The following is a 25,087-nucleotide window of genomic DNA, read 5'->3' on the forward strand; positions in this document are numbered from 1 at the left end:
GTTTCAAGATGCCCTTGTAGGCAGCCTAATCTTATGAATGTGTAAGCCTTTTATATAAATTAACATAGAATTTACCTATGCACAGACTTCTATATGCTATGAATTATATCTAGATTTCTTATAATACCTAATACTATGTAAATCTTAGGTAAATAGTTGTTATAATATATTGTTTATGGAATAATTGCAAGAAAAATTACACATTCAGTATAGACACAACCATGGTAGTCCTAATTACATAGTCTGTGTGAGAAACAACCTAACATTTTTGATCCTTTGCTGGTTAAATCCACAGATACAGAGCTTATGAGTACAGAGGGCCCATGCATTCTAAGGTGAATTATGTATGCGTGCCACAATTTCTTTAAGATGCAGTGTTCTTTAAAATCAGGGTAAGCTGCCTCACAGGATTATGTTAAAGGCTAAATATAATATGCTTGACACAGAATTTTTATGTTACAGACATCATGTTAAGTGCTCATTAGAGGGACACAACGTTGTCCTAAAAGACAAAACAACATTCAAATAACTTAACATTTCCTTTCAGTTTTCACTGCCTTCTACTGTTGTAGGCTCTTATTACTTTATGTTGCACATAGCCTGCAGAGTTCATTCTCTTCAGCATACAGTTTTATCTTATAAGTTTCCCTTTCAATGTTTTCAACTGTTTCCTTTTATTGGCACTCCCAGGGACAAACTCCTGTTCTTGGGTCCCATCTCATCTGCCCAAACTTTATATTCACAATTTTTGTGCTCTATCTAACCCAGCACTTCCCACCTTTAATGTGTGTGTATCTGTATGTGTTTGTGTTTGTACAAGCGTGTTTTTTTAATTCACCTCCTTAGCATTGCTAAAGTCATTCAAGTAAGTACAGGGGCATTTGAAGTAAAATAATGTGGTATGAGTCTCTAGAAGCCTCTGATAAAAGGTACTCATTCTCTTTTTTATTGTAAGAATGTATTTTTCTCTCATTTCTGGGAACACCTCTTAGAAGACATGTTTCTGGACTTTGTTAAAGGTGATCAGTAGTTTTCTGCCCAGTTTGGGTTTCTAGAAAATCATGAAGATTGATTGTACAGAGTGATTGCCACAGCGGTTTCCTGTCAAAATCTATGCCCCCCATTACATATCTACAATCAACTGATTTTCATCAAAGGGATCAAAAACAGACACAGGATAAAAGGCAGCCTCTTCCATAAATAATGCTGAGAAAACTGGCTATCTATTATGCAGAAGAATAGATCTAAAACACTAAGTTTTGCTATATCCAAAAATCAACTCAGATGGATCAAGGACCCAAAAAACAACCTGAAACTATGAAAGTACTAGAAGAAAACAGGGAAATTCTTCAAGACATTGGCTAAGGCAATGAAGAATTTATATAGTATAAATGTACATACAGTTGCCATAAGTATAAAATTAAAACAAGATTTAGAATTTTATAATGGTCACTATATGAATTTTGTTTTCATTTTTATTATTATTAGCTAGAATGTATCAAGTTTTAATCAGCTATTCAATATAAGTCATTTTAAAATTTAATTATAAAGGCATTGATTAATGTTAATTCAATGATTTTTAGTGAAATCATTTGGTATTACAGTTTTTAAAAATTCTTATATTACCTTTTAATTTACTCTTGCTACATAAAAAGGCAATTTTATATAAGCATGATATATCTCTCCTTTTTAAATCAGTGGTCAATTCCCTCTCATGCAGTTTATTTATATAAAAAAATCTAGACATTATTTCAATTGAAAAATAATCAAGGTGAATACATGAAGAAGATAACCACAAAACCCAGACCACAGGCCAATTGTCATTATATGGCTACATAGTTTCCATGACCAATGATAACTTAGAAAATGTCCCCAGGTTTCCTGAGGGGCAAGACATGTCTTCTTGAACTTTCAGTGGCGATTAGGAGCTCAGAATGTGAGATGCAAGAAAATCTGGCATGACAGGGAAGCAGCATTTAGAAACTCACCTTATCCCCTTCTTCTACCTGGCAGATTTCCTCCTCAGTTGCAGGATTGAGGACAGGGAACTTCTTGCCACTTACCGAATTGTGCCATTCATTGTTTATGAAGATCTGTAAGAATGTAGAGAGGGTAGATAATGAAAGCGTTTATGCAGCAAATTTTAGAAATTTCTACAAACTTACACTGAAGAATTACACAACATGCCTAAGTGTTGTACATCCTTACCTTCTCAAAAAATTTTCATTGTTTCTGACGTTTTAAATATAAACACACATATTCACAGAAACACAATTGCACAGCACACTAAAATAAAGTAGTATGTTTAAGTTTCCTGACTTTATACAGTCATTTCAACACTTAGAAAATGTAGTCTGTTTATAAAACTATTTTCTTCTTGAAACAGCTGTGAATTTAGGGCAAGAACAGAAGTTTTGGTGGGTTTGATTTTTATAAATCATTGCTCACATTTTGCACTACTGAGCTGAACATGCTGCTATGAGACTACTGATGATCCAGTACCACAACTAATTACTTTGTGAAACTTTATTTTATGGCTTTAAAGCTGGCTTTGGGGTGGGATTTTTAAAAGAAGCTTGCTTAGAAAATTTGTGTCCTAGTATGTTTTCTCATTGACATTCTAAAGTCATTGGGGTGTTGTTCTTGTTTTGGAAAGAGTATCTCAAAGTTTATTTATCTTCAGATAAGATCAGGTACTAGATTTCTTAATAAACCTTTCTTAGTGAAAAAACAGAGGGGTCCAGAATTTTTTTTTGTTGTTGTTCTTTGTACACTAGAAAAGAGCAGAAATGTGAAAAAGCATAATACATTATTTAAAAAGTGTTAAGTTTTAAGTTTTGCAGTCTTATGTTTGTAAGAAACAAAAGTTTGAAATTCATTTACCTTTTACAAAGACATTTGCCAAAACTCAATTAATAAATACCTGTTTTGAGATATGTTTCAACACCAATTGTATATGAGGATCAAATCTGATTTTTAAAATTTTTATTTATTTATTTATTTTTCCATACTGGGGTTTGAACTCAGGTCTTTCATTTTGAGCCACTCTACAAGCTCTATTTTTGTAAGGGTTTTTCAAGATAGAGTCTGGAGGACTATTTGTCTGGGCTGGCTTTAAACTGTAATCCTCCTGATCTGTCTCTCCAGTAGCTAGGATTACAGCCATGAGCCACTGGTGCCTGGCTCTTTTGTTTTTTTTTTTAAACAAATGCCTCTATAACTGTTAAGTTATCCCTTTTGTGATGAATAAAGATATGATTTGTTTTGATCAAATGCAGGATTTCTTTTGTCTTTTCATCCCTTTATTTATTATTATTCAAATAATAATAATGTATTATTATTATTATTATAAAAAATAATAATTGCACCTTCTTGTTAGGCTGATGATTGTAATGAAGTTGTTAATAATTTTGAATCATAGGTAGCTGATACATATAGTCTTTTCATTTGCTTAGTTGTTTGCTTTCCTTTGGTATTGGGGAATCTCAGGGTCTTGTGTCTGCTAATCAGGCACTCTACCACTTGAGTCACACTCCAAGCCTAGTTTCCTTTAGTTACTTTGGGGATAGGATCATTCAGTTTTGCTTAGGCTCACCTGGACCACAGTTCTCTTATTTGTGCTCCATACATAGCTGGGATGATAGACACATGCCACCATGTCCAGTTATTTGTTTTGATGAGGCTCTTGCTTTTTGTGCAGGTTGGCCTCAGGAAACTATACTTCTCCTGATTTCTGCCTCACAAGTAGGTAGAATTACAGGCATGAGACATCACACTTGGCCAACATATACAGTTTTAAAAAGAGAGTGATTTATGGCCTAGTTTTGACATGTGTTTTCATTGAGACACCTGTCCTTACTTGATATTGAAGGACTGAAGGCCGTACTTTCAATTGTTCTTTTTCCTAAGAGACCACCCAGAATGGCTAAACAAATGCAGGCTAGATACCCAGACCATGGTAACCCTTTGCAAAAAGCCCCCAAACTCCCTTGAGCAAAAAAAACCCATCTAATGCTCCATCAGCTCCCCCTCTTCCCCCTTACCCAGCTACCTCACACACTAGACGCTGTCCTTCTACCCCCTCTAGTTAATTCCTGGAGGGGACAGAGCTCATGTTCCTTTTAGAGTGAGTGAACTTAAAGAAATAAAAAAGGATTTAGGAAATTACACAGAAAATCTAGATCAGTACATCCAGGCATTTAGAGAAGTCATTCAAAACTTTGAACTGAGCTGGAAAGATGTAATGCTATTGGTATCGCAGACCCTCACTTCTCTGGAGAAACAGCGGGTTCTAGATCAGTCAGTCACAGCTAGAGACAATTATCACTTAGATAAAAGCGGCCCTACAGGCCTGTCTCCTACTGGGCCCTCACAGGAGAAGGAGGGGGAGGGAGAAGAAAGACAAAGACATTGGATACCTAGAAGGAAGCCTCGATTCCCAATTCCAACAGGAGATCAGGCAGTACCTAGGTATGACCCTAAGTGGGACTCTGAAAATGACAAGGATGAAAGGAGTTGTAATCATTTCATCCACTGCATTCTTGAGGGACTAAGGAGAGCCAAGGTAAAACCTCTTAATTACTCCCAAGTCACAGCTGTACAGCAAGGACCCTTAGAAACTCCAGTAGCTTTCCTACAGAGACTTAAGGATGCTTTACGAAAGCATACCAACATTATACCAGAATCACAGGAAGAGGAAATCATCCTAAAAGATAAATTCCTAAGACAGTCAGCACCAGATACCCATAAAAAGCTTCAGAAATTGGTGGCTGAAGGGAGAAGAGATCTGGACCAATTGGTCGTGTAGCCACATCTGTATACTATAACAGAGACTTAGAAAAAAAAATAAAGGACCTGAAAAGGGAAAAGAGAAAGGATAAGCGGCAGGAGGCTCTGATCATAGCGATCCAAGAGGCTCCCCCAGGGCAAAGTCCAAATCTGAGGACATGCTTTCAATGTCGACAGGCAGGCCATTTTAGGGGGAAGTGCCCCCGGAGAAAGCTACCTCCGGGACCCTGCCCCATTTGTCGGGGAAAACATTGGAAGGCACACTGTCCCCGGATTCCAGGGGAAATGAGGTCAGAACCTCCCACCTGAGGATGGGTTCCCGGGCCTCCCATACAGGCTTCTCTGACCACCATAAAAACAGGGGAGCCCCGGGTTTTACTCACAATTGAAAAGCACAAGGTCAGCCTCCTTATCCATACTGGAGGCAGCATCTCAGCTATTCCTTTCTCTCCAGGACCCAGGTCCTCCAAGAAAATTACTGTTGGAGGCATATCAGGCCAGCCTCTAGAACATTATTTCACTCAGCCTTTAGCCTGCTCCTGGGGAGATTTCCATTTCTGTCACTCCTTTTTAATTGTCCCAGAAACTCCTATTCCTCTGCTAGGGTGAGACCTTCTATCCAAATTGGGGGTACAGCTACTTTTACCCCCAGGAGAGTACTTTTGCTTGCCCCTAATAGAGGAACAAGTAGACCCCATGGTGTGGATGGTGGACACACTGTGGGACAAGCATGAACAGCTGCCCCAGTCCTAATTCATCTCAAGGACCCCTCTTGGTTTCCCCGTAAAAACAATATCCTTTAAAGCCAGAAGTTAAGGGGGGACTAATTCTCATAATCAAGGACTTAAAGAAACAGAGACTGCTAATAGAATGCTCCAGCCCATGTAATACTCCTATTCTTGGTGTCAGGAAGGGACCTAACAAATGGAGGCTAGTCCAGGATCTCCACCTGATCAACGAAGCAGTAGTGCCTCTCCACCCTGTAGTTCCCAATCCCTATAAGCTTTTAGCCCTATAAGCTTTTTAGCCCTATAAGCTTTTAGTACTGCTTACTACTCTGTCCTGGATTTAAAAGATGCCTTCTTTTGCATTCCCTTACACCCTAAAATTCAACCTATCTTTGCCTTTGAGGACCCCACAAGAAAGTCTGGACAGGTCACTTGGACTGTCCTCCCCAAGGATTCAGCGACAGCCCCCACCTCTTTGGGTTAGCTCTAACCCAAGACTTGGCAGAATGGCAATACCCACAAGCTACTCTGCTACAATATGTAGATGACCTCATGCTCTGTGGACCAAATGAGCCTGTCATTTCACGAGCCACTGAGTCCTTACTAAACTTCTTTTCAGATAGAGGTTATAAGATTTCTAAAGAAGAAGCCCGATTGTGTCAGTCTAGGGTTACATATTTAGGTCTTGTCCTGGAGAAAGAAATGAGGTCTCTAGGAGAAGACAGAATCCATCCAATCCTGACATTTCCTCTACCTAAAACTCTAAAACAATTGAGGGCCTTTTGGGGTGTCACTAGATACTGTAGAATTTGGATCCTGGGATATGCAGATCTAGCCAGGCCTTTATATCAAATCCTTAAGGAAGTACAGAAGGATACCCAGCCCTTTATTGAATGGGATGACAAATCAGCAAATGCATTCCATGGGTTAAAGAAGGCTCTTATGACAGCTCCTGGCCTGGGTCTCCCAATACAAGACAAGTTTCAATTATATGTCTATGAAAAGGGAGGACTGGCCTTGGGCGTGGTGACTCAGCTCTGGGGCATCACCCCCGAGCCAGTAGGTTACTTAAGCAAAGAGTTAGATCAGGTAGCCAAGGGATGGCCAGGATGCCTCAGAGCAATGGCCACAGTAAGCCTTCTAGTGCTTGAAGCTCAGAAACTTATCCTAAACTACCCCTTAATGGTTTATATCTCACATGACCCAGGGGGAATTTTAAACTCAAAAGGAGAACTTTGACTATCTGACAGCCATCTACTTAAATATTAGGCCCAGCTTCTGGGAGGGACAGAAATAACTTTAAGGACCTCTCAGAGCCTAAATCCTGCATCCCTTCTACCAGAGGCAGAGGGAAATCCTGAGCACTTGTGTGAGGAGGTACCTATGGAAAATTATGCTGCCCAACCTGACTTAACTGAACAGCCCTTAAAAAACCCAGATCTAGAATTATACACTGATGGTGGTTCCTTTGTCAAGAATGGTGTCAGACATGCAGGGTTTGCAGTTGTGACAGAATTTGGCACCCTCACATCAGGTCCTCTTCCTCCTAATACAAGTGCTCAATTGGCAGAATTAGTGGCCCTAACAGAAGCCCTAAGACTGTCAAAAGAACAGAGAGTCAACATCTATACAGATTCTAAGTATGCCTTCCTGATCCTGCATGCTCATGCAGCCATCTGGAAGGAAAGGGGTATGGTAACTACAACAGGCTCTCCCATTGAACATGCTCATGACATACTAGCCCTCTTAGATGCTGTTCTATTGCCTAAAGAGGTCTCGGTGATTCATTGTAAAGGTCACCAAAAAGGGGAAGAAAACATAGCAAAGGGAAACAAAGCAGCCGATGAGGCAGCTAAATGGGCAGCCATGCAGGAATATATAGCTGGCCCTCTCCTTTGGGAAAGGACTCTCCTTCCCCCAGAGAGACCACACTATCGGTCAGAGGAACATAAGCAAGCCTCAGACCAAGGGTACCAGTTAGATCACCGAGGCTGGTGGGTGTCACCCAGAGGAAAGTATGGCTCCCTGAGGCACTCCAATGGAAAATTCTTAAGACTCTCCACCAACTCTACCATTTGGGCTTAGACAATACTTTGGTTTTGGTCAATAAAATGTTTGGGGGAACTAAATTAAGGGACACTGTCCAACAAGGTGTACAGGGATGTGAAACCTGTCAAAAAAATAATCCCAATAATAAGAGACTCCAGGTGCCAGGGGCACAAAGACAGGGATCCTATCCTGGGGAAGACTGGCAACTAGACTTTACCCATATGCCAGGGGCACCAAAGTCAAAACTACTGTTAGTATTTGTGGATACGTTCATTGGGTGGGTGGAGGCTTTTCCTTGCAGTACAGAGCATGCTAGGGAGGTGGTCTGAGTTCTAATCACAGAAATAATCCCTCGCTTTGGCCTCCCCAAAAGCCTTCAAAGTGATAATGGGCCTGCATTTAAGGCAGAAGTAACTCAGGGACTCTCTAGAGCACTAGGCATAGAATACCACCTCCACTGTGCCTGGCGTCCCCAGTCATCTGGAAAGGTAGAAAAAACAAATGAACTTTTAAAAAGACACTTGGCTAAATTGGCCCAAGAAACCCACTCCCCCAGGACCAAGCTCCTCCCTATTTCTCTCATCAAGCTCAGAAACACTGCAGGCAAGCAGGGACTGACCCCTTTTGAATCTCTATATGGCAAGCCCTTCCTAACCAATGACCTCCTTCTTGACCAAGAGACAGCTCAGTTAATTTCCCAGGTCACTCAACTTGCTAAATTCCAACAAGCACTCTCGAGATCAAACAAGCCACCCCCAGGGAGGATATAAAGGGACCCCCTCTCTTTTGCCCTGGTGACTTAGTCCTAATAAAGTCTCCAAATCCAACCTGGGATGTAAATAACCCACTCTGGGAGGGGCCATATCCAGTTATTCTATCTACTCCGACGGCAATGCTAGTGGCCAGCCTGGATTCCTGGATCACTCAAGAGTCAAGGGCTGGAATTCTTCTGTAGATGTCACATCTCCACCTCCAGACCCAGAATTGCAGCCTGCCTCCTTCTCATGAGAACCTTTGGATGGATTAAAACTGCTGCTCAAAAAGAAAACGCCTACAAATACAGCTAAGTCACCTTCATAAGCCTTCTTTATCCAAACCTCCTAATCAGTCTATTAATTCTGCTTAGAATTATTTTAAAAATAGGGCTAGCTCCCCCCTAGCTAGACTAGAGCCTCAAAAAGACAGCATCAGCATGTTCCTTTTATTTGCTAATTATATTGCTACGGGGCTTGGTCTTCTGGATATGCTAGCATCCCCATATGGGAAGAGCTATAGCCATTCATGGAAGACCAATGGGTTCTTAAATCTCTCTCGAGCATTTACGCTTCCAAAATCTCCACTGAAAGACTCCAGGGTTTGCTATGAGAGACCGACAGCCGCTCACCTACCAGCATGGGTCCTATTAAATTTCACTCAGGGTCCCTTTCCTTCATTGATATTCAACCACACAATTTCTCCTATGCCATAGTTCCTCTTACAGGGGTCCCATGGAAGAACCAGCCTACTATGTCTTACTCTTGGCTTCGGTTCATTTTTCAGATGAAAATTTGGATGTTTAATGTTTCTGTCCCAGACAACTATATGCCAGTCTGTCATTCATCAATAAAAAACCTAGGGCCTACATCCCAAAAAGGCATTTTTGACTTCACAACCCTTAAAGGTGACTAACATCTCACTGCCAGTTGGTGCTGTATGAATAACTCTAAGAGCCCCACTTTTATGAGTCTCAATATGTTTTGGGCTAGTGCTTGTAATGGGAGCCTTGTCTCCGAGCTAAACGAGTCCTCAAACCTCACTGGTAAAAACTCTTATTGCATACTTATGACTGGCCATCACAGATGTATCTTAATGAAATATATGATGGGATTAGGAGTGCTGTATAACTCTACCTTTCCACCTCATGTCTCCATCTTTTACCAGCAGCCTTAATGTCTCTGACTACTTGTTTCCAGGAGACACCTCCCAGGCCCAGGCTAACAACACCCAAGGTATCTTATGCCTTGAGGAAGGATATCTCTTTGTAGGGAGGTCATGGAAAAAGGACCAGGTATGGAGGCTGCCATGTCTACACCCAAACAATACTAGAGGAAATTGGGCAATTGCCCAACTAATACCTAATCCTGAACATATCTCTTTTTGGAATAATACTATAATACAACAAACTGAATTTTCCCAACTAACAGGAACAGCTTCCCATAGGGATAAAAGGGAGATTACTCTAATAGTTTTAGGGATAACAGCATTAGTTGCAGCCCTTGCTGGAATCAGCTATGGGGTAGTTGCCAATCATGTAACTGCAAAAAACCTAACCAAAGTGGTAGAGGACACCTCAGACCAGGTAGGCCTTTCCATTAAGGACATGCAAAGGTCTTTTTCATCCCTTGCCTGTATGGTAACCGACCACTGCTTGGCCCTAGATTTTCTTTTGGCCAAGCAAGGGGGGGTATGTGTTATTGCCAATACCTCCTGTTGCACATACATTGTTAGGGTCCAAGAATCCTATTCCTCCGAGAGACAGAGAGTCACGCGTGAATGCAATCAACAAAGCAGAGTTTATTGAACTGGCAAGCCAGGTTCAAGCTCCCACACAGACACACAGGTCCGATTGGGCAGCCAAGACCCTGATCCTCTTTAGGGAAGATCTTATATAGGCCCCTACCGGCCATTACAGCAAAAGCCCGCACAGTACATAGCCAATGAGTTTGTAACACCACATACATTTCCAGCCTATCCATTTAAGAGTACATTACTTCTTAGCCTATAGATTCAAGGGTCAGTATTTGCGCACACGGTTACATTTAGCAAGCAGGCAGGGCACATCTTGCACATACTTCTAGTCCTCTTTCGCAATCTGCTTACATTCCTCACATTCCTCACATTCCACCTGCCCCCATTCTGTTTATCTTATCCTGCACGGGGCATCCTGTGCTGGCTTTACTGGTTTCTGCTATGGGGATCTGTGGGGGCAAAGGGCACATCCTTTCAACATAAACACTTCAGGCATTGTAGAGGAACATGCAGATTACATTCTCCAACAGACTAAATGGCTCCAGGAGCAATCTGTTGAAACTCAGGTTTCTACTCAGGTATGGGAACAAATAAAATCCTGGCTCCCCTCCAGGACTTGGTTCCTACCCTTTCTTGGGCCTATAGTTGCCCTTATCCTCTTGCTTGTGTTTGGGCCTTGCATTTTAAACTTACTTGTCAAGTTTGTTTCTTCTCGCCTAGAATCCATTAAACTACAAATGCCTCTGGTGGAGATGAAAACGACCTACTACCATGGTCCCCTTGACAACCCCTCTCGTGGTCAGCCCTGACGCTGCGGGCCCTTTCATCGCCCCCTGTCAGCAGGAAGCAGTTACTGAACAGACTTCGTCGTCCCTATCCCTAACAGCAGTTAGGGTGGCCATTGAGAGAGGAGAATGAAGGACTGAAGGACGGATTGCAGGAGGTCCCAAAAGGCGATAAGTGGTCAAGGAGACACTTCTCCTACCTAAGAAACACCTGTTTGTATCTGAAAGGCCTCTCTGCCCTCAGGCAATGCAAAATAGGCTATAAAACCCACTCCCCACCCTGAGCCATGGGATCACTGGTTTCCAGGTCCCCCTGCATTCTCCAATATGCTGTTAGAGTCTGTCTGTGCTTTCATTCTCAGAGCAGGCTCAAGAATCTTGAGCATCTGAAATTTCTGCATGTGTCATCCGTGCATCAATATTAAAGGGAGATTTATTAAGAGCTCAACACTGAAGAACAATGAACTTATAACACCATTCCCCACAGTTTAAATCCATTGGTATGCTAAATGCAAATGACTTAGTGATTAAAAATTTCCCAATGATAGCTATGAGGGCTATACATTCTGCCCTTGAGTACACTATGATATTTGTCATTTGATATAAAATGGGTAAGGACAAGCCTCATTTGTCATCTCACACCAATACAATTACTCAGACAAAAAAAAAAGCCTCATTTTTTATATGATAAGAGTTCAAAAGAACTGTAGTGCTAGCCTAAAATTGACAGAAAAAAGATGTGGGTTAGACTGTTTGTGTTTCTGTTTTATTTTTTTGTTTTGAAGTTCTGAGATAGGTGAGGAAAGAGACACAACTGTGAAATACGTCGTCAGAGAAACTTTCAGAACAATAGCAGCAGGATCCATTTCCTACTTCTCCCTTGCTACAGATCATTAAGTCCAGGTCTGGCTCTTGCTCTTATTGCTCTAAATATTCATCAGTTAATAATTACACATATGCTCCAATAGCAACCAATTGGCTGGAGAATTAAATACATATGGTTGCTTTCTAAAAATATGCAAAATAATACAAATCCTTTTGAAGTTTTATGAAAGAGCCTTCATCCAATTAGCATACTTAAGTCTTCTGATGCTTACACTCCATTTTATGAAAAATAAAGGAAAGTTATATTATTTCAGTGTGCTTTGTTTCTCCTTTAAAAAAAAAAAGAAATCTCACTTGTTTGACTTGTTCAAGGAAGTTCCTCAGTAAGTATGTGCTTATCAAACATGCTGACTGTGCTGAAGTTACTAGAACTGCTGCTTACCAAAGTCCACTTGAGATGGAATAGAAAGATCAGGAGACATAAAATTATATTTTTTATTAAATATTTAAAGATCCTAACTCTGACATTGGAACAAGGAAGTAAAGCTTAGAGAGCCAGAGCAGGTTTTACCCTTCCATCTCCTTTTAGATGCTAAGTTACAGTAACAGGGAGACAAAGGGGAGCAACCTGCTTCTGCTTTCCTCTTTGAGATGTTTACAAGCTGTAGGGATCCTTGGGTGGGTAGAGACTCATCAAAGGGAAGTTCTAAATCATACCTATTGTCCTTGTGATTTGGGTGGGGCAAGATGACTCTTCCATGTTTTAACAGCCATCTCAGTCACTCAGACCCTTTACCTTTGACTAAGTGTATTTTTCCAGCTCTCCACTATAAGACTAAGAGGTGAATACCACAATTTTTAGTCTTTGCTCTCAGTTCCTGTATGGGGAAATGGAAATGTTTCTCTCTGTATACTTTATCCTGTTACACTAAATTAAATCCTTAGTAAACTTCCATCCTGTGAGACTCCTTTTTACAAGACACCCTGAAATGCTTTTGTGGATTTCAAGGACCTGTGATTTTGTATGGGAACTGGAAGCTGTGGGAGCCCCTCATCTGTCCTCTGGTGACATATTTGTGAGTCAACCAGAAGTAGAATCTTCCAAAGTATGTGTTGGCAATAATGGCGCCGATAGGTTTCAGCTCTTACTGAACCCTTCAGCTTCTGTTTTCCTGTGTCACAGTCCTGCCTCCCAGGGTCACAGTCCAGCCTCAAGTCTAGCTTGAATCCTCCTTCTGCCCCAACCTCCAACCAGCATGAACCATAAGATCCTAACCAATCAGATCATGCTAAGTCTCACTGAGTCTCACCTGCCATTCTCTCTCTCTCTCTCTCTCTCTCCCTCCCTCTCTCTCTCTCTCTCTCTCTCTGTTTCTCTTAGATCTCTGCTCTCTCCCTCTCCCACCTGGCATAAAGAATATCTTGGCCAGATCACTCCTCTCCACGTGGTCATTTTGGGGCCCACATTTCCTTACAGTATGGAAAGCATTTAACTTTGGAACTTTTCTCGTTCAATCTGTCTTAGTCATAGTGGAGTTTTCCTTCACCTCTTCTACTCCATAGCCTGCTCCTGCCTCCTCTCTTGTACTGGCCACCCGAGTGAGGACAACATAAGCAAAGATGGATGAGGAGAAAGACAAAGGGAGAGAAGTCCTGCTTCAGTCACTTTTCTCATCCTTCCCAGTGACTCACAGAATCCCAGGGTTAAAAACTGAAAATCAGTTGGGAATCTAAATGGTATGAGGTTGAGGACTGGAGCTGCTTCTCTCCTGGATTTTTTCTACCTAATTCTAAGCCTCTAAGTCTGTTTAAACTCTCTACTCACAGTTAACTGCTTCAAGTATTGCTTTCAAGATGGGATGCTTTTCCCATTGCAGACATGTCAAGACTAGGAATGGGAACATGTTGTAGGTGGCAACCATGGGCTGGCCTGTCCCCTCTATTTGCTCATGCTTACAGACCCATGCCCTCAGCCTCAAGTATGCACAGGTTGGAAAGACTAAAAGAGGGAATTTAAAAATTGGGACCATAGTATTCCAGGTTATTGCATTAACTAAAAGGCAACAGAACAGCTCCTTCTTGGGTTCTGCTATGGGTTCAATAGCCATTTGGGTTTTTATGGTTATAAGAGGTGCCTTCCCTGAAACTAATTCTTAAGGGGACTAATTCATCCTACCTTTTCCTTGCTTACTTTTTGCCCCTTTTCCCTGCCCAGCATGCAAATTCTGACTTGAAAACTTATTTTTGGTGTAAATTATCAGGGTGGACTCGTGCATCTTGTATCTTTTTTCTGGAGGAGGATATATGATGCCATCTCTCCACTCAAAACTAGGCTTTCTAAATTTACTTTAAAAGATTTGGGTAATAACAAAGTTGCTGTAACCCAAGGTAAACTATTATTAGAGATTATTTTAAAAAGAACCCTCTAGGGGTAAATGTGAAGTCTTTTAATATCGAAAGAGTGCATTATAAATTAAGATTCAGCTTCTTGATCCTAGTTATGTGTCTCAATATGCCTAGTAAGGGGATTTCCTAGTGGGACCAGCAGTAAGGACTGGGAGGTGCAATGATTAGGATGTTTGCCTCATTAAAATTCATTGCAGGTTTATCAATCAGACTCATTAAGGTGAAAGGAGATATCCATCCTTAAGGGTATAGATCAATTGTCCCAAATAAGGGAACAGAGTACTTAGGAAGTGGGGAGAGGAAACTTCCCCAATTCCTTGGCAAATGATTCAGCTATGCACAGCTTCATTTCTTTCATTTCTTCCTTCTATCTTTCTTCTCCAGCACAAATTGAGACAGCATAGAAAAAAATGCTGTCCTGGTGATTTTCCCTTAGGATTTTATTAGCACTACTTACTGAGGTAAGGGTGCTACTAAATATGCAAAATTTTAAAGAAGGAGGGATTAAGAAAAATAATATATGTCCAAACTTAACATTATAAACCCCAAAATTGGGCCTTGAAAGACTCAAATTGCAACCTTGGTATTTTTGAGCCATTTGTGGACTTTTAAACTGGTTTTGATTTTCTGTACTTTGTCTAACAGGGAAATTTGGATTCTATATTGGTTTAGTAAGGAAGGAATGGAACACATTAAAACAGGAGGTTTAAGGAGACCTGCTGTGATTTGCAAAAAAATTTAAAGGTCCTGAGTTTATCTTGTTTCTGCCCTTAACCTGTCTTGCTGCTCCCTTGAGGAAAATTCTAATTTACATCTATGGTTTAAAAAGTTTTTCTGTGAGTGCACTCTAATTGTATTTAATGTGTCTTTTCAGGTATGTCTATCTTGTGTTTATGATTGACTTAAGGGGATAAGATTCTAAAAGACCACAACCATAGTCTTGTTAGAAATTTACTTTTGTTTCAGCCAAGATAAGCCTCTAACAAAGTGAGTTCTAAAACAGCATTGGGCACAACTTAATTTCCTCCTGGAATTTCAATTCATCTTATGTGCTCTTTCATTGACATTTTTTGATATGCCAAATTTATAAGACTTGTTTCTGTGTTTGTGTGTGTGTGTGTGTTTGTATATGTGTGTGTGTATTTTTGTAAACATTTTCAAAAAATGGTTGTTAAACTGCTGTTATAAGGTTAATGTGATATTTAAGGTTTACCAAAAAGAAGGTACCAAGAGGTAACTTTTAAGAAGTTAGGATTAAAGTAAAAGTTATTTTTAAATGAAGCTATATAAAACTGCTTAGATTTATGGGGACAAGTGAACTTAATGTGTTTCATTCAAATGAAATTATTATTCAGATCCTAATCTTAAAATATCTAACTCAACCAACAATTGTGTTTTTATAAAATGTCATTTAAAGAAATGATTGTTAAATTATACAAAGTACTTTATTTGATTAGAAAAGAAACTATTTTATTTAAACTAAACATTAATAGAAATTAAAATATTTCAACAAGTAGGAAATACAAAAAGGTACTGGGTATGTTTTTGAAAAAAAAAAAAGCTAGACTTTTAAATAAAGGATTTTGTAGGATAAGGTTTGCCCTAAAGGCTTGTTTGAAAATAAAATGGGACAAAACCTCAATGCTCAAAAAGTAGCAAAATATATGAGTAGGTCTTAATAAAAGTTTGTATATATAATTAATATGGCTGGATTATCTAAATGATTTCCTAAAGTCAAAATTTTGTACACTGATATAAAGCTAGCATCAAATTTTATCTTAAAGATATTCTGTTCTTAGTACTATTTGCTTACAGCTGACTTATAGGAGAAATTTTCTGTTTTATCAAGATAATTGACTGCTTAAGGAATTAATTAGGTTTTTTGGGCTCTTTAAGCAACTGAGCTCTAACTAAATCAGTTTATTTAAATATTTAATGTATGCAACACTATAAAAATGTGTGGGCTGTATGTCTAAACTTCATGTAAATACTATATGAAAGTTTATGGGATTGAAATTATAAAAGTTTAATAGAAAGTGACCAGAACTTTTCCAATAGAAAACAGGTCTATTTAGGGGTACTGTCTCCTCTAAACTTGTAAGAGGTTTGAAAGTTTTGATTTTTGCTAGTGGTGGCACACCTATTACCTTCCTTAGCCAAAGATTCAAAATTCTACTCAAAAAGTAAAATCTAAATTTACATCTATACCTATATTTTATATGTACATATATATGAAGACATCTGTGTAGCTGTGATGCTAATTGTTACTGTCTTTAAATGTTAAATGCACTTATGAGTGTATTATTTTCTAAAATTAAAAGCATTGCCATTTAATTAAGAATTGGACATTGGTCACTCACAAAGTATATCTGTAATGAAAAGCACATTATAAAAGGGGTATTTACTCTATTAATAATATGTATTATATAATGTTTTACACTACATATGAGTTTTAAATACATTTTTGAGATAAGGAGAGCTTCATGGTCCTAATTGATGCTGTCCATCATAATTACTCTTCTAAAATGCTTTATGCAATAAAAATTGTTCTGTCAATTGTTAAAAATTTAAAACCATTCTAACAATAACCCTTCTAAGTTTTTGTCTTCTACAGTTTGAATCTTTTTCTAAGGCACTTATAATCAAACTTCCAGAAAACATCTCTAGCAAGTATCTATTTTTCAAACATTTGTCTATTTAAATATTTTCTCTCATTGGTTTAGCCTTGCATTTTCCTTCTAAAACTTTAACTATTCTCTGTTGACATTTTGCAAAAGTAGCATTTTTAAAAATGCCACCACATTACCTAAAGAGCAAAACAATTTAATTTAAAAATGGGTACCCTATAAGCCCTGCCTAAGGGTCACTTCTTCTAAACCTCTCAGTTTGCTTAAATTGACCAGAAAAAAGCATTTTTATTGGCATTGACTCTCAACCTATCTGATGCTTGTCCCCCAACATGGGATCACAGTTCACATCAGATTATCTCATTCTGGCAATGAGGGACAACTAAGGCCAGACCAGAGTAACTGATCAATGGACATCTTCCAAAGGAAAATGTTGAGAAACAAGGGGAAAACTGCCAGAATAAAAATAAAGACATGCTGATCATGGTGGCCACATGCTTGTTATCCCAGTGATTGGGAGGCTAAAACAGAAGGATCATGAGTTAAGGCTAGCCTGGCTACATAGTGAGTTCCAGGCTAACCTAAACTATATAACTAGACACTGCATCTAACCCAACAGCAAAATAGAGTCACTCCTGGTAGCCCTTCCAAAGGAAAGCCAAGAGGTTAAAAAGAATGTGGGTATTTTGGATAGGCAATTTAATTGGAGATTTTATGCTTAACAATAAAATCTCTTTTATCATGATACATCAATTATTATTTATTATAATTATTTGGGTTTTATTTTTTGCAATGAGTAACATTAACACTAATGCTGGAGACTAATGAAAATTTGCTCTCTATAGTTCAATGTAGTATTTCAGATTCTAAACTTCTTTAAGGTCCTCTTCAAACTGTAGAGTCTTACTATAGTATGCAGATGATCTTAAATTTTGGGGTTCTGAAAAATACTGGGTCTGCCCACAAAAAGGTTTACAACTCAAAACTAAAGGTATTTTACTGAACCACATTGTAACTCTGGGGAACTAAGTCTTGCCCCTAAAAAATTAGGGCCACTTAAATTAATGATGACGATGATGATAATTAGCTTAAATTATCTGTAAATGCCAGAGTTCTATAGGGTTTGGATTCCTGCCCTTTTTGAGGCAAACTAGGATCCTATTTTAAACACCTGGAGTAAACTGGACAAAAATAAAAAGCCTCTCAAAGCTCAAAGGTTTACTGGTGTCTACCCTAGCAGTATGTAGGATGTCTCCTGGTCCTGATTCTGACAACTTTCAACTAAATTTTTTGCCAACTCTATTTCCCTTGACACCTCCTAAATTGAAAATAGAAAAATGACTTTTAAGTTCCCTTTCTAGGTAGGGCCAGCACCCAAACTCAGCAGGAAGTAGCTATAGAAGATATGGACTGTCACCCCTCTGTACCCTTTTAAGATGAAAAGGGACCAAAGTTGTTTTGGAGGGAAATGAAGCAGGACAGGTAGATGAAGAGACAGAGAAATTATATTATTTAAAGGGCCAGGGTCTGACACTGGAATGAGGAAGAAAGCCTGGAGAACCAGGGCAGCCAGCCTCCCTCTTTCCGCCCACATCTCCATTTAGATGCTAAGTTACAGCAGCAGGGAGACAAAGTGGAACTACCTGCTTGTACTTTCCCCCTTTGAGATGTTAGCAAGCTATAAAACTCCTTGAATGAGTGGAGAATAATCCAAGGGAAATTATAAAGCATACCTATTGTCCCTGTGATTTGGGTGGGCCAGTATGACCCATATGTGTTTTAATAGCCATCTCAGCCACCCAGATGAATTATTTTCAACCATGTGCATTTCTCTGGCTCTTCACTATAAGACTAAGAGATGAGGACCACAATTTTGAGTCTTTGCTTCCAGTTCCTGAATGGAAAAATGGAAATGTTTCTCTCTCTTTTTCTCTCCCCTATTTGTCTATACTTTATCCTGTCATACTAAAATAAATCCTTACTAAAACTTCCACCCTGTGAGACTTCTTGTTATGTAACACCTTGAAATACTTTTGAATATTTGTGGATTGCAAAGACCTGTGATTTTGCGTGGAAACTGGGATGCTGTGAAAGCCCCGCATCTGACCTCTGGTGATATACTGACTTCTGATACATGAACCTTTCACATGAAGCAGAACTCCTCTCACTTGAATGTATTTTAAGAAATAAATTTAGGAAAAGCCTGATATGATTTAGAATTCACTGTTTCTTCAGAACCTGTATTTTACAAACCTTTTATTTTTGTATTTATAAAAGGCTCTTTACAGAGCTTAGTTAAATGGACATTTTATGCTTTAAATAGATATATTCATTACAAACATAAAAATTGCACTAACCTTAGTATACTGAATCTTCAAATTGGCAATTGGAGCTGGTAAGTCTGGCTGTCTAGAGGACTGCATTTCTGATTCTTTTCCTGGAACGCAAGTGACAGGGTCAGCGATTTGGTTCTGATGCAGCACTTGGCTCATTTGTTTCTTTTTATCTTCACAGGGCTAAGGTTTATTTGTATATTTGTAAATGATTGGATGAACAGCTTGGAGAAGACTAGAAATGACACTACTTATTTATAACACCCAGGGCAGGAAACTGTTGCTTTTACATGTAAATTCTTAAGATTTAGCCAGGTGTCCTCAGGACAGGGATGTCGGCAAATCAATCAATCTCCCAGGATGCTGCTGAGGGAAGAAGAGTCATCGATCTATATCTTACTCTAAACTCTAAACTAGCTTTTAAAAATTCATTGAATCAGGTGTATTTTCAGTACTGGGTAAGTACACTTACTGTGATTTCAGGAGCCCTAACCTCTCTTTATTTTCTATATGGAAACAGAAAAGTCAGCAAGACATTTTGGGAACTCAGAATATACTGTCATACATAGCTACCACCATTGGTCATATGGCAATGTCATGTGAAAACTCATCTAAAATAAAAGCAACCTATGTTTTTGGAAGATGCATGTATTTATCAGTCATTACTATAGACAACTAAACAAAGAATTAAAAAAGCGCTCCCAAAAAACTTAAATTCTTTTAATCTTTGTGGGCCAGATGATTTCTGTTATAACTTACACTTCTTGGCTTAAAGGAACTATATGCAATAGGTAAATCAATGAGTGCATGTGGTTTTTAATAAAATTTCATATGAAACTTAGGAGGCAGGTCATGAACCAATCCTCTAGATTTTAAGTCAATACCATTCTTATGTCTGTGGCTATACCATACCTCTTTTGTGAAGACCAGATAGAAACTCCTCTTTTCAACATTTCTCTTTTTCTCTCTTAGTTCCTTTCTTTATGTAAAATCTGGTTGTTTCTCCTCCATAATGTGCTTTGATTTAAATGCACGGTTTTACAGGAACTGTTATATAACTTGCAGAGCAGAAACAGTGGTTTAGTTGCTCGCTTCTGTGCCCAGATCTACAGTTGTTTGTGGATTCAAACACTGGTTTATTTGATGTCCCGGAAGTGAAAGCACAAGACTTCATAGCACACTTGGCATGTCATCTCATTCTTTGGATGAGCCCATATTTGATTGGATTTTGTTGGATTATTATATAAGAATAGTCTCTTTAAACCAAGCATTACTGAGTATAAAGGAAACAGCTTTGCAGACAGGTAAGGACATCTGCTCATTTCATTTCAACCAATGTTTACTAAATATCCTTTATACAGCTATCATTATTCAGCCTTTACATCACTTGAAGGGCAGATCTTTTCTGTCCAGAAACAAAAGGGCACAAGATGTATATTTTAGAAGTCCCAAACTTATTTTGCAGAATAGTGTATTACTGAGAATGACTGCATGGATAAGAGACTTTTTCTTCACTTCCTTCCCTATGATGGGAAAAATAACTTCCGTTAGAACAAGTGGGCTGTGGAGGCACACTTCAAGACTGAACCCAGGGTTGTGTATTTTTATTACATGACAGGCTTATGCAGCAGATGAGGTGCAGACTGGTACTTTAACTTGGGACCCTTGATAGGGGTATTTACTCTTCTCTTTCTTATTAGGGACAAGCTAAATCACACACACACACACACACACACACACACACACACACACACAGTGAGAGAGAGAAACAGGAAATATAAAGTCTATTCATCTCTTGAATGTGACTTTTTCTATATCTTCTCTCATGCTTTCTGATTTCCATATCTTAAAAAATCGTTTGAAGCTGAATTTCTTAGTCAGACTGTGGTCTGTGTGATCCTTCTTTGTTGGTTTAAGCATGACTGATGAGTCTGCCTGTTACTTAACTCATTTTTGCATCTTGAACATCTTCCAAGTTTAGTGTCAGTATAAATGAACATTTTATTGCAAAAGAAAAATACAATAATTAATAATATTTGTAAAAGGTATTAGTTTTTAATATTCTTTTTATTTGGATATTATCAAACTTTTTGTTCACATTTGCTTACTTGAATTGGTTCCCACAGTTGCTCTATGATCAATGAGTCATCAAAAAAATAGGGAGATATCAAAAATTTCCTGGAATTTAATGAAAATGAAAGTATAACCTACCAAAACCTATGGAACACAGCAAAGGCAATGCTAAGGGGAGAATTTATATATGAGTGCATATATTAAAAGTACAAAAAAAGATGTCAAATAAATGACCTAATGCTGCATCTCAAACTCCTAGAAAAACAAGAACAAGCAAATCCAAAAAGCACAAGGAGAGAAATAATAACAAGGACTAAAATCAACAACATACACAGTGAAAAAATTGTACAAAGAATCAACAAAACAAAAACTTGGTTCTTTGAAAAGATAAATAAGAATGATAAACCTCCGGCCAATATGACTAAAATGAGGACAGAAATGATCCAAATTAATAAAATTAGAAATGAAAAAAGGGAGATCATAATAAACACCAATGAAATCTGGGTAATCACAGGGATTACTTGGAAAACCTATATTCAAATAAATTGGAAAATCCAGAAGAAATAGATGAATTTGACCAAGTAAATATATGAATCAAATAAAATTGAGCCAAGAGGATATAGATCACCTAAATAGAGCTATAACAAGTAATGAAATTGAAGCAGCAATAGTTTCCCAAAAAAGAAAAGACAAGGGCCTGACAGATTCACTGCTGAATTCTACCAGACCTTTAAAGAAGAACTTTTTCCATAGAAAGTTTAGAATGGGAAGGAACACTGCCAAAATCATTCTATGAAGCCAGTATTACAATCATCCCCAAAATAGGCAAGGACACAATAAAAAAAGAGAATTATAGGTCAATCACTTTAATGTACTTAGATACAAAAATACTCAATAAAATACCGGCAAACCAAATTCAACAGCATATCAAAAAGATCATATACCATGATCAAATCAGTTTCAACCCAGGGATGCAGGGATGTTTCAACCTACACAAATCATTAAATGTGATACAGCATATATTACAGAAATAAAGACAAAAATGACCTGATCATTTCAATAGATACAGAAAAAACCTTGGACAAAAGTCAGAATCCTTACTTGCTAAAATCTCTGATGAAACTAGGAATAGAAGGAATGTTCCTCAACATAATAAAGGCTATATGTGACAGGCCTGTAGCTAACATCATAGTAAATGGGGGAAAACTACAATCATTTCCTCTAAGGTCAGGAACAAGACAGGGATATTCACTCTCTCCACTCTTATTCAACATATTCCCATTTATTTTTAAATGGTTCATTTTATACAATTATAATTCATGATTTTATGTTATGTGAATTTCAGTTAAATGAATTATTGTCAAAATGTAAAGGGGAGGCTCCGAGAAGTTCACTTGTGACCATTTCTAACAACCCAATGTCTACCACAAATAATGAATGATTCTGTGAGGGGGCTGTAGATCTTGCAATCTAGGAATTTTTTTCAGTACTTGCGTTTGACTTCAGAACCTCGCACTTGCTAGGCAGGTGCTCTACCACTTAAAGCATGCCTCCAGGCTGTATTTTTTAAGATTGATTTAGTTAGTTTTCAGATATGGTCTCACACTTTTGTCAGGGGCCAACCTCAGACCACAATGGTCCCACTTCTGCCTCCCTCATAACTGGAATTATAGGCATGAACCGCCATGCCTTGTTTATGCTGTGAGATAGGTTCACCCTAACATTTTTCCTGGTCTGATCTCCAGTTCCAATCTTCCATAATTCTCCCTCCTGAGTAGCTGGGATTGTAGGCATTTATCATCATGCCCAGCCAAGGCACAATTTTTATGACTTTGAATCTGACCTGACCCAGGAATAAATAAATACCATGGGGAAGTATGAATTTCATACCACTTCAGAAATTTTACTCCTGTGCCCTATTGCTTCAGGCAGAGTTCTTTGATGCTGTGACAACATAAATCACTATTACCCTTTATTGGATAGCCCTCCAAGAATATTGCAAGAGGGTAATTCTTGTATCTTTTTCTTGTTGTTTCTGTTCACTTTTTGAATCATAAGAGATACTTTTGCTATGTCTTTCCTCCTTCAAAGACTAAAACAAAAGTAGGTACTAATTCATAATATTAGTTGTTATCCCGATTCGTTTTATAAAAGGTTTAGACAACATCCTAAGACTCAAGAATATGTTTCTCTCTGAAATCAAACTACTGTAGCTTTTTAGCATGGACTAGCAATTTGGGAGGCAGTATTTAAATATTTTAAAAACAAACTGTGTGTGAACATAGGAAATAGCTTCTCTCAGGCGGTAGTATCATGGTCCATCTTGGACCCAGATTTCAAAGGCTCCTTTTAAACCTTTGAGAGATAGACCTAAGAGAATATAATCTGCCTAGGCAGAAAAGCATTGGCATATGTCTTTCCTGTGTACTCCTGTAAGAAGACCAATTTCTCAAACACATGGTCATGAACTCTGCACACACATGCAATTTCCTGAGAGTATCTGTTGGCAGTCCAAACTGTTTGTACAAAGAAATCAGATTCAAGAGTTCAAAGTCTTGGATGAACTCTGGAAAGTTCACGTTAGTATTAAACAGTCGATGTTCCAAGAGATTTTTTTTAAATGAAATTAGATCTGCAATTCAATCCTTTTAAACTGCAAAATTCTAAGATACTTAGCTAGTGCCAAAAATATTTTTTTCAGATTTTAAGCATTGTGTACACAGATTCTATGCTGCTTTATAAAACTGGTTAATTTATTCCTCCTCACTTGACTCAAATGTGACACTTCAGGGGAAATGATATTGACATTATACAACAATTTTTCTTTTCAGCTACTGAGTAAATCCAAAAAACTGACTAGTAGAAGAGGTTTTTATGTGCCTCCATATCTGGGCTGTCATTGATAGAGTGCATACAAAAATTATTTTACCCAATTGTCACACAGAAAGTGAGAACTGAGGGAGTTTTCCCTCCACAGGACAAAAACAGGAAACTAATAAAAGTGGTAAATAAAAGCATTATTTCTAAATAAAGAATCAAGTTCCTAGAAACCTCAGTGTCTCAGAGTTCCTAATAAGTTTCAGGCTTAGGAAAGGTATTTCTCTTAGTAAATCCGTATTTAATGCTGCTGCGCTTTGAATTCAAACCTATGAAATACCTAGTAGCTGATAATTCTAGTTCATATGCCAAGCATTCTATATGCCATCATTTTCAGTTGTTGGAATGTCATCATTATGCAAAATCAGTTGCTTAAATCATTATGTTGACTACCACAAAATGCCAACTATGGCACTGAGAGTTATTTGTAATTACTATGAGCACAATTCTACTCTAGGGGCTTTAAAAATCTAGGTGAAAGTACCTTCCACATTGTACAGATGATAATACTAATTTTGGTGAGGTCAATATTATCCTCAGATTCCTACTGCCTTTCTAACCCTTTCTACTATTTCAAGTCTGTTTGACCCCTAATTTCTTGGACTTATCACCTGCTATAGAAATTTCTTAATTTTTTCTTGATATGTCTCTTAATAGATCCCCCATACTTACCCATTCTCATCTTTCCAGCAGCCTATAAATTGAAGGAATAGCCTGTTTCACCCAGCTTAGTGCCAAATGTACCTTGCCTTTGATAGACTCTTGCATACTTCTTTTTAAGTTTTGTAAATTGCTAACATTGATGCTACAGAGAACAACAAAGTTTTGTGTACAGACAACTCAGTTTCTATTTGGAGTGTTAATGATTTATTGCTTCCTTGTTTCCTGAAACATTGTTCAACCTGAGTTGGCACAGATAGAAGGTTCCCATTATACTTAAGAACTAGGATACCTGGTGAAAGGTTTTTGTTTTTTTAAAAGTTGTTAACTAGCATCTAAGTTTCCTCTTCCTCCAAATGTGGATAGAGTGCTTAATTAGAGAATTAATGTTTCTTTTTGGTTAATATTCAAGGATACCTCTCACAAAG

The 25,087-nt window shown here is 38.3% G+C and overlaps 1 protein-coding gene across 2 annotated transcripts in view; it reads right to left on the reverse strand.

The window, feature by feature from the left end:
- LOC109677403 (aldehyde dehydrogenase 1A1-like) overlaps nt 1-24,696 on the reverse strand; it is a 50,693-nt gene extending 25,997 nt beyond the window's left edge. Inside the window, exons 1-3 of one of the 2 annotated variants that reach the window (XM_074052046.1) lie at nt 24,672-24,696; nt 19,074-19,153; nt 1,989-2,093 (exon numbers count right to left, since the gene is read on the reverse strand). In XM_074052046.1, the coding sequence (XP_073908147.1) occupies nt 1,989-2,093; nt 19,074-19,153; nt 24,672-24,681 (195 nt within the window). In that variant the 5' untranslated portion in view covers nt 24,682-24,696. Of the gene's footprint in view, nt 1-1,988; nt 2,094-19,073; nt 19,228-24,671 lie in introns of those variants that run through there. The other variant, XM_020153394.2, reaches the window with a different exon arrangement.
- Between the last annotated feature and the right edge of the window lie 391 nt (nt 24,697-25,087).

Source organism: Castor canadensis, chromosome 13 (genome assembly GCF_047511655.1).
Source record: "Castor canadensis chromosome 13, mCasCan1.hap1v2, whole genome shotgun sequence".
Classification (NCBI taxonomy): domain Eukaryota; kingdom Metazoa; phylum Chordata; class Mammalia; order Rodentia; family Castoridae; genus Castor; species Castor canadensis.